General features: G+C 43.3%; 1 protein-coding gene across 1 annotated transcript in view; it reads right to left on the bottom strand.

Moving 5' to 3' along the window:
- The window catches only part of dnajc7 (DnaJ (Hsp40) homolog, subfamily C, member 7), a 47,320-nt gene extending 39,633 nt beyond the window's left edge, over positions 1-7,687 (bottom strand). The window contains exon 1 of the mRNA XM_060901993.1: positions 7,593-7,687. Within this exon, the coding sequence (XP_060757976.1) occupies positions 7,593-7,663 (71 nt within the window). The 5' untranslated portion in view covers positions 7,664-7,687. The remainder of the gene's footprint in view (positions 1-7,592) is intronic.
- Positions 7,688-11,136: the final 3,449 nt, after the last annotated feature.

The following is an 11,136-nucleotide window of genomic DNA, read 5'->3' as shown; positions in this document are numbered from 1 at the left end:
CAGTTGCTAATAGTACACGTCCACCTGAGCCAGGTTCAAGTCAAGTCCTTCATTCAGGAAGGAGTGAATCTGAAGAGCTTGTAAAGAGAACTGCACTGCGGGAAAGTAACGCATGTAGGTCACAACGCGTTGGGACTAAACGAATAACCTCACTCTTAAAAGTTAGCAATGTATATCGTGTGTACTTTGCGCACAAAAGAGCTGGAAAATATTATGAAATATTGAGTCATTAAACGTGTCAAATATGCTTTAAGATACTGTGGATATCAGGATTTTTTTTTTAAAATAATCATTAAGGAAGCAGATTTTAATTTCATCCTGAATCTTTAAAGTTAGAAAAAAAAAAGTATTGTCCCGTAGAATTACGAGTTTCTCTAAACCTCATTGGATTAACAATTTCTTCTCATACATACAGCACCCATGTATGCTTATGAAGCTTTTTGTTCAGTCCAGATGCATACCATGACAGTACCAGTCTCTGCATTATAACGTTGCCAGACGTGGTTTGGTTGTTCACAATTTCCCACTAAACTCTACTGGCTGGAGGCTATAACGAATAGCGGTTTCAGTATTCAAATACTGGCGCCTCAAACACTCAGCTGAATATCCGAATACCTGTGTACAACCCAAGTTCAGTGGTTGCTTCCCCCCAGTCTTTTGAAGTTTATCAACGATCAGCTGGTGTGACGTAGCCTAAAGCAAAGCGGTGTTACTATTACAACCCTTAAGTGGACCATTTTCCAATTAATTATAACATGTCCCAAAGTGTTTGACTTCCCTTATACCACAGCAATTCATTAATAAATGAACCAGTGGACAGTCCTTACTTCTTTAAACCTCCACTGCTACACCGGATCCAATTAACATAGAGGCTGTATAGATTACTACTGCTAAATCTAAACAAACTTGACAGTAACTAGCTACATATGGAGAAGAGAAGACTTTTAACGAGTTGCAGCGCGTTGTTGGAATTATGCTGTAAACGTGTGAACGCTCCGCAGTGCCGATGGTGACCGGGATCACTGGGAGGAATCAGATACATCTTAATTGTCGATACATTTACACTACTTGCTCTGACTGATAGAGAAGCCCCAATGATGTCCAAAGATGGAGTGAAATTATCAATCAGGGGGCGTCGTGGCTCAGGTGGATAAGGCGCCATACCATAAATCCAGGGACCCGGGTTCGATTCCGACCCGAGGTCACTTCCCGATCCCTCCCCGTCTCATTTCCTGTCTCTACACTGTCCTATCCAATAAAGGTGGAAAAAGCCCAAAAAAAATATATCTTTTTTTTTTTTTAATCTAAAACAATTCAATACCAACAGCCCTGCTTTAGTAAAACGCTCCTCTGAAATGCACCAGTCACAATCACTAACTTTCAGAAACTCCACCAACTTTCAAACAATTTTCTCCATCAAGTCATGGTTAGAAAACAGAACCGTGTGACAAAAACACACTGAACCATTGTTGTTGCCAAAGAGCTGTCACTGTAGAGCAAGACACGCTCTGAGGGGGCAAGACATGTACCCTTGATAGAGGATTTAATTGGATGAACATTAAAAGGAATAATCCGGAGTGATAGGCTTTCTAGGTCTATTTTTGCGTTATGGAGCACTTGCATGTGACGTCACAGCCGATCCAGATTGTGACAGACGCCATCGTGTCGGTCAAACGCCATATTCCGCCTTCTACTTCTACCTTTTCTTCTGGAAAACCCTACTATATACAATTCTACTACAACGGCTGTGGCTACAAGCTCTCCCTACCTGTGCACGTTTATGTTTTTTGTGTGTATTTTTGCGTGTTGTTCGTCTGTACCGGACTTCAATATCCACTACAACCGTATGGACTTACTGGACATTGATTTCCAGCAGAAAATGACGGTTTGTAGCGATTTCCATCGCATGCACAACATTCCGGACGAGAGGAAAAAAAAATAAAAAAAACATTCCGGGCGAGACAGCGAGGTCTCCGTGGATTGTTATGGGAAGCAAAGTGAAGGAGGCGGCGCCGGGAGCAGAAGCAAAATCGAGGCTACAGGCAGAGCCGGCCTGTTGACCAAGCTCAGAAAACAGCTACTCAAACCTCCACTGCCAAGCCTCTACCTCTCCAACGCCAGATCCATGTAAACAAGACGGACGATTTGGAATTACCTTATTCTATAATCGGCTGGTCAGTGCTATACTCAATACTTAAGTGACTTACCCATCCAATGAGGATTGTTATTTTCTTGTTTACAAGATGCCACATCTGAGTCGCTGACAAATCCTGAATTTCTGTAAAGAAAACTGTCCAGAGATTTATAAGCACGCAGTGCTTCACCACTGAACAGCGAGGGAAAGTTAATGAGGTAATCATACACGTCCGGGTATTCCACTGGCAGTTCAAAATCCGGTCGTGAAAACTCCGTCCGGAAAGCCATAAGGGTCACAAATCTGTAGATCATTTATTTTAGACATATCTAGTTATCTGTTCATTAGAAAAATGAGCCGTGTAGTCCGTTGGTTGAAATTGATCCATTCTGTACACGAGTGCAGCAGTGTTCAGCGGTGTTTTTGACCGACAAGATGGGGGTTGTGTACTTTCCGGTCACGTGACTGCAAGATCTCTATTGGGAGTGCATACGTTGAGTTGCTACCACAATCACGTCAATCGGATGTGTTTTGAGACTGCTCGTTTTTTGCGATTTCAACCAGAAAGCGCCAACAAGGCAGTGCAAGGGGCATGTCTTTTTGCCGATACAAAACACTAGTTTTAAAACCATTGCAAAGCTCAAAACATGACAGTTCTGTGGAAGTGAGTAGAGGGTTCCTACAAACAAAATGAAGTGTCCCTAGCTCTGCAAGTGCACGGACAGAGTCTGTAGAAGAGTAAATACAAAGCCAGTACCTTACCTTAAGTCGTTCTTCTCCAGACGCCATCTTCAGGGGAAAGTCCATAAAAGTCGAGTACCGAGTGCAGAGCCCATCCCGCTGGAAATGCACAATTTTGTAGCATTTTACGGAAACACAATATTTTTTAGGTCGAAATTGAAAGGAAATTGCGTGCAAAAACATTACAGTCCAAGCCGGTTGGAATTTTGAATGGGAGGTCATGTGATGTCTCACGAGACATGTTGTTGTCAGAAGTAGTTCTCTACACGTGAATGTGCGGCATACAGTAAAGGTTGTGGGGTAGAGAGGGCAACTAGCAAGATGGCAGAGGCTCCCTACTAATTGGATTTTGCCGAGTTCGAATTCGATGGCTGCCCGTATTTATTTGAACCAGAATATATGGAGGAGTTGCAAGAAGAAGAATGAAGGAGAGCGAGAGATCTTCAGCAGGCAGAGATGGTTGCAACACAGCCTAGAGTTGCTGGGAACTGGTGGTGTGCCTGTGGGCGCTGTGAGCCCATGGCCACCGAAGAGGAGTGCCTCTGTTGCCAAGAGTGGGACCTTCTACACTGTGACGAGCCAGATGTTCCAAGAGAGGATGCACGGTGCTTCACAGGGATGGAGAACTTCCCTGGGCTTCTCACGAGACATCACATGACCTCCCATTCAAAATTCCAACCGGCTTGGACTGTAATGTTTTTGCACGCAATTTCCACCTAAAAAAAAATAGACTTTCTCCGTAAAATGCTACGAAATTGTGCATTTCCAGCGGGATGGGCTCTGCACTCGGCTTTTACGGACTTTCCCCTGAAGATGGCGTCTGGAGAAGAACAACTTCAGGTAAGGTACTGGCTTTGTATTTACTCTTCTACACGCTGTCCGTGCACTTGCAGAGCTAGGGACACTTCATTTTGTTTGTAGGAACCCTCTACTCACTTCCACAGAACGGTCATGTTGTTTTGAGCTTTGCAATGGCTTTAAAACTAGCGTTTGTATCGGCAAAAAGACATGCCACTCGCACTGCCATGTTAGCGCTTTCCGGTTGAAATCGCAAAAAAACGAACCGTCTCAAAACACATCCGATTGACGTGATTGTGGTAGCAACTCAACGTATGCACTCTCAATAATGCAAAAATAGACCTAGAAAGCACATCACTCTGGATTATTCCTTTAAAGCCAATACAGAGTCAGAGATCAACAATTGAGTCACTTCAAAGATATGAGCAAGTATAAAATGAAAACAGGAATATCCATCAGTCACAGGTCACTTTAGGTGAGAAGCGGGGTACGTCCTGAACAGGTTGCCAACCTACCACAGGGCTCACACACAGACAGTTCACGCTCATGTTTGCACCTACCCCATGCCTTTGGGCTGTGGGAGGAAACCCAAGCAGACACGAGGAGCATTCAAACTTCACACAAAGGCAACCAGTCGGTTCAAACCCAGAACCTGCCGATAAGTTCAGTCAGTTGGGTCCAATGCCCAAATTGATAATCTGCATCATCAGTTTTTCTTTGGTCAATCAGACATGCCAGGGGTTAGGCGTCTTGCACTGGCATTTAAGCCAGTCCTGCTGGTCCAGGGAATCGAACCAGCAATCTTTTGGTCCCAAAGCTGTTTCTCTATCCATTAGGCTATGGCTTCCCCTAAACTATATTCTACAGATACCATGGTTTTGCTGTCAGTAACACTAAAGGCCAATTTATGCTGACAACCCAGTCCTTGCAGATGGCGTCGCAGACAGCGCCTGCGTAGCCCCCCCACCTTCGCAGACGCTCTGCGCGCACCTCCCAAAAATTGTGACCACTGCAGAAGCCTTGCAGACAGCGTCGCAGACAAGAGGGCTCTGATTGTTCCACTCTACATCCGCTGTACACGCACTTCTGCTTCCCTACTAAAGGAAACCTGTAGTCGTCTAATTTTCTCTTAATGTTAAGCCTCTGCATGCTCTTGCGACAAGGCTTTCGCAGATAGCTTTTCGCAGACAGTTGTAATTTATCGTTGAACGGGGAGTAACAGGCGTGCGCGATGTTATTCACCGCCACAACGCAAGGGGACGCGAAGTCGCAAAATCGCTAGGAGTAGTTGGTGGGTGTGGTTAGTGGAGTGTTTATCCTCCGGTTACTTATAATGACTAGAACTGGAGTCGTATAGATGTACGTACTTCCTCACTTCCTCGATCAACCGCTCTTCATGCTGCTCCATCTTCGCTCGTGTTTTTAAAAATGCCGGTCGTGAAAACAAACCAAACCGGGAAAGTAGGGAAGCGGAAGTGCGTGTACAGCGGATGTAGAGTGGACCAATCAGAGCCCTCTTGTCTGCGAGGCTTCTGCAGCAGTCACAATTTTTGGGAGGTGCGTGCAGAGCGTCTGCGAAGGTGGGGGGGCTCTGCGAGGACTGGGTTGCCAGCATAAATTGGCCTTAAGCCTCTGCATGCTCTTGCGACAAGGCTTTCGCAGATAGCTTTTTGCAGACAGTTGTAATTTATCGTTGAGCGGGGAGTAATAGGCGTGCGCGATGTTATTCACCGCCACAACGCAAGGGGGCGTGAAGTCGCTAGGAGTAGTTGGTGGGTGTGGTTAGTGGAGTGTTTATCCTCCGGTTACTTATAATGACTAGAACTGGAGTCGTATAGATGTACGTACTTCCTCAATCAACCGCTCTTCGTGCTGCTCCATCTTCGCTTGTGTTTTTAAAAATGGCGGTAGTGAAAACAAACCAAACCGGGAAAGTAGGGAAGCGGAAGTGCATGTACAGCGGATGTAGAGTGGACCAATCAGAGCCCTCTTGTCTGCGAGGCTTCTGGGGTGGTCACAATTTTTGGGAGGTGCGCGCAGAGCGTCTGCGAAGGTGGGGGGGCTACGCAGACGCCATCTGCGAGGACTGCGTTGTCAGCATAAATTGGCCTTAAGGGACATGTATAAAAAGGTCTGAAACAACTATTTTGGGGCACCTCAACTGCTGCTGTCTCAGGCCTGCCTGCGTGTGTGTCTCTCTCTCTCTGTCTGTCTCACTCACTCACCCCCCTGCGCACAGCATGGTTACACTCCTGAAACGTTCAAGCAGAGGTGCGTCTGTGCACAAGCGCGCATGCGCTTTGGGCCAGAAACTTCCAGAGGTTTATAAAAGGAGCCTCGTTAAAGGTGCACTTCCTCTTAAAGGGATATTTCAACGAAACGCTAAACAAAAGCTCGGTGTTGCGACTTTATGTGCACAATACTAACTCCCTTCTTCTAGCTTTCAAACCACCACGGGCAAGATTGATTTAGTTCCACACTTTCGCCATTTAAAAATAATAATAAATTTGATCCACAGCTCGGCAGATAGCAAGTTAAATTTTATTCAGCCGACTCAAATAACCGGCAAACAGCTCATGATCAAACAAACTTCAGTACAAAATAATTAAATACAAAATAGATGCACATGGTGGTATTGTAGTCCAATAAAAAGGTCACCGATTCTTTTTTTAGAGAACTAAACGTTGGGGCGTGTGAACTATTTAAGGAGGTGATATGATGCTGAGAATGACGAGCTAAATGCGGATACAGTGACAGCATGGCTAGCTAAGTTAGCAAGTGTTATTAAAAAGTCAGAATATTCTCAGTCACATCATGGAAACAGGCTGTCCTGATGAGACACTAATCTAACCCATGTTTTATTGTTTTCAAACCGTTTAACACAAAGCACAGGACCTGTATACAAGTTGATCAAACGTCATCATTATAGATTTGAACAGTTTTTTTTTTTTTAAGGAAAGCTTGAAATTGAAGTTTTGACCTGATTTTTCATTTCACTGCTCTAAACAAAGTGGCTGAAGAAACTGACTCTCACTGAATCAAATCAGGGGTTTGGGTTTCAGAGGACATTCTGAATATAAAAAAAACCGACCATCTTTCTCAAACATATCACGGTAATGATTCGACGCGATACCGTTTGACGTTAAGAATTAATTACTGGTTATAATTTGGAGCGAGTTTCCGCTTTTCCTTTAGCGTGTGTTCAAATGTGTCACACATCAGATGTTAAACAAAACACAAGCAATAATCCTTCCTCCCGAGCAGGATGAAAAGCCGAACTGAGGCGCTTCAGGTCAAGATTTTGTTCCTGACAGTATTCACTTCGACATGCAGGTAAACAGAAGATGGAGCGAATACACCGGATACAGTGACAGCGAGCACGCGCAGCCCGGCCGGCAGCTTGATGCTAAGCTAATCAAGTTAGCAAGTGCTTTTAAATCCATATTAACAAATCCAACCCAAACAACGTTCACCATCCAGGATATTCTCACATGACGAAAACGAGCTCTCTTAAATGAGACACTAATGTGGCTAACGATTTCTTTTTAAAACACTAACAAAAGCACAAAACCATCATGGCTGTTCTTATAGCTAAGCTAAGCTAAATTAGCTCACTGTGCTTAGCTCTGAGGAAAGAAGAAAACTGCTCTTAGAATGAAGCTGAAAACAGTCCGAGCGGCTAAAATATATATATTTTTTTCTCCACTTGATTTAACTCTGGGATTAAATGCGATTTGGTAGAAGTATGAAAGGAAAAAACAAAAAGCGATTCAGCCTGTAAAACAGGCCAATAAATACAACAGCTCGGAAATTTCCAAGCTGATTCTTTGAAAGCGACTACTATCAAACACGACATTATTCGGCTTAAATGTCACGTATTAGATTAATACATCCGCTTTAAAAATAATAATAATACTACCTTTCGAGCTCCTCATCGCTGAGTGAGTCCATCTCCGGATCCGCAGTCACATCGTAGTCAACCGTCGCCATTTTGCTGTCAAGAACCACGAACAGCGTGCGGACGTTTTTGACGCAGAGCTCTTGGCCACGCCCTCATTATATAAACTAACCGCACCTTCTTGACGTGAACGTTCTTTACGTCCCGCCCACTGTTGCAGCTTCAAACAGTCTTACCAGAGGTCATCCCGCTAATGGCAGCCATTTAATAGAAGTGATGAAAATCATAATAATCCTGTTTACACACACAACACCAGCCTCAGCTTTGAAAAATGATGTGCGGTTTAAATGGCTATTACTTTAGCCCAGGTCATAGAGTAAATATTCCTTCCCTGTGGAGGAAGTAGGTTGCTCGTCCGTATCAAACGTCAACGTGTCCGCCATGTTGGAAAGGTCAATATTCGCTTCCGATACAATGGAAGTCTAGACGCCATACATTTCTATATGTAAATACATTCATACTGATTGAACCGAACTGCTAGAAAACGATCTGCATGCAGAAGGAGTGGGAATAGACAAAAATATTATCTCATCTCATTATCTCTAGCCGCTTTATCCTTCTACAGGGTCGCAGGCAAGCTGGAGCCTATCCCAGCTGACTACGGGCGAAAGGTGGGGTACACCCTGGACAAGTCGCCAGGTCATCACAGGGCTGACACATAGACACAGACAACCATTCACACTCACATTCACGGTCAATTTAGAGTCACCAGTTAACCTAACCTGCATGTCTTTGGACTGTGGGGGAAACCGGAACACCCGGAGGAAACCCACGCGGACAACATGCAAACTCTGCACAGAAAGGCCCTCGCCGGCCATGGGGCTCGAACCCAGACCTTCTTGTTGTGAGACAACAGCGCTAACCACTACACCACCGTGCCACCCCACAAAAATATTATAATAAACCAAAACAAGCAACCGTTTTACCCTGCTAAAAATCTTCTATAGGAATCCTATAGAAAACTTAATGAAAATCTTGCAGTCAAGTCAAGTTTGTCTGTATAGCGCTTTTAACAGTAGACTTTGTCCCAAAGCACCTTTACAGAATCTGAACGACCCAAGACATGAGTCTTTTTTATCCCTAATATAGGTTATGAGCAATGAACAAGCCTGTGGCAACGGTGGCAAGGAAAAGCTCCCTCAGACGACACGAGGAAGAAACCTCGAGAGGAACCAGACTCGAAAGGGAACCCATCCTTATTTGGGCAACAACACACAGCATGACTATAACATTAAGAGTTTTAACATGAAGTCAGTTTCGTTGATGTTATAACTCTTCAGTGATGGAAACTTGAGTGCAAAACTGTTCATGACAACTGCAGTCCTGAAGTTAGCAAGTCAACTGTAGTCGTCAGCCATAAAAGCATTCCTGTAAGAGTCCAGAGCGTCCTCCAGGTGTGACTTTCAACCGTCCATATGGGGCCGTCCTCCACAGGAGTGATGTGATGAGAACTCTAGTACTCCAGTTCTATAGGGTGCAGTCACGTGACCCGTCCGTGTTTACTCCGCCATATTGGACGGCTTCAGGATTGTTTATCTTGCGCGAGCGTAATGGAGCCAGGCAGTAATCCCCAAGAAAATTCGGAAAATACCCCATCTACATCGCGCGATAACTTGTCTAAGTTTGTTCAGCATCTTGAAGGTGACGTGAGGCAGCGTTACGTGGAAAAGTGTTCCAGGTTGGGGATTGCAGATCCGTACAACTTGCCGCAATCCTTGTTCAGAGAAATTCGGAGCTGCGGTGCTGGCGATTTGCCCGATCTGGCCTACCACGACATTTACAATTTTCTTGTTAATCGTGAATCGTGTTACACTGGCAAAGCCCTCAAAGCTTACAAGAGCCTGGAAGCTTATAAATATTTTGTTACGGGATGGGTATCCCAACTATACCTCTGGAAGGTTCCGAAGAAGAATGTCTACTTGATAACCTCACGGGTAAGTGGCATTAAGACGTTTATCATAAAGAGACTATGCAGGACGTTTTATCGTAAGAATGTTCGAAATCTAAACTCAGTTCCAGATAATGACAGGGTTGTAAATATGTATGTTTTTGTCTGAAAAAAAAAATCACAAATCACCGCTATCTTTATCTGTGCAGAATTATTATTCAATATCAGATATAAATGTATAGGGGTCACAGATATGTCCAGCTTCTATATTCAAACAAATTAAAAAAATATTTTCTTGCACCTCTATGTGCCTAAAATAACATACATATTCTTTTTGCATTTTTTGAGACCCATTTTGCGCGTCTCTCCTCGTCTGCGGGGAATCTATAAAATGACAGGCCCTCCTTTTGGCCCTGTCTATTGGTACAACCAAATGCTGAACAAGATATAACCAACCATTCTCGAAAGATCTACTCCCACACACTTGATAATTAGAACAGGTTCGTCTAAGTTCTATGCGCGGCCATGCCGTCCAAGATGGCGGATAAACAAATATCACGTGACCTCGTGACGTCACGTGCACGCTCTCTATAGAGCAGATCCTTTAGACCAGTTCTATAGACCAGTTCCATAGACCCAGCAACTCCGCAGCTACTATTGCTACAGGTTCTTTTAGCATTCTTCCATGCAAGCTGCACTGTTGATCAGTCCCTAAAATTTGTCACCTCGATATACACATACTAGTAAATACTTGCAGTATATTTTGGAGTGAAAATTATTAAATATTTTAAGATAGGTCATTGTGCATCCTGCTAATGGATTTATACTAATCAAAATAGATGCAGTGGTTTATTTCCACTAAAATGCAGTTACTGCAGGTGGTGTGAAGTTTCAACTAGTACAAAATGTATAAATTTAATAAATGACCATATTTTTCCCAAAGAAAAATAAACCTACAACTGTAACTAATTTTAGTTGTGTTTTTGTTGTTTTACTTATTTTGATTTAATAGCATAATATCATTTTATGATTTGTGCATCTCTCACATGTAAGCTCCTGTTTGTTAATAAATCCATATTGTATTTAAAAATAATTCCTACTTCCTCCTCCAAATAATTCTGGTAATCAGGTGAGTTAAGTTGAAACCAATTGGCTGAGGCATTGAAATTTTATGACATGGCCATGACATTTTAGCCATACTTACAACCTAAAGTTCAAAAAGACAAATCATATTGCATGCCAGCAAGTTGTATATGGTCTGGGGTCCTCTGGGCTCTCTCCAGTTCCTTTAGTATGGTTTACCCAACAGTGGTGCCACCACTGTCATATCAAGGAAATATTCTTGAGTCGACACAAAAGCACCAAGCCAATAAATAATGTTCAAATATAGATTTTCTATAGAACTTGAGTTTTAATAGAAATTTTCTGTCCTAAAGAAAACACTTGGCAAGTTCTATAGAACGCTGAGAAAAGCCGATAGAAACTTCTTGTTCTACAACCCCGATTCCAAAAAAGTTGGGACAAAGTACAGATTGTAAATAAAAATGGAATGCAATGATGTGGAAGTTTCAAAATTCCATATTTTATTCAGAATAGAACATAGATGACATATCAAAT

This window comes from Neoarius graeffei, chromosome 20 (assembly GCF_027579695.1).
Source record: "Neoarius graeffei isolate fNeoGra1 chromosome 20, fNeoGra1.pri, whole genome shotgun sequence".
In the NCBI taxonomy this organism is placed as follows: Eukaryota; Metazoa; Chordata; class Actinopteri; order Siluriformes; family Ariidae; genus Neoarius; species Neoarius graeffei.
Note: the sequence above shows the minus strand (reverse complement) of the source record. Positions and strands in the feature narration are given on the sequence as shown.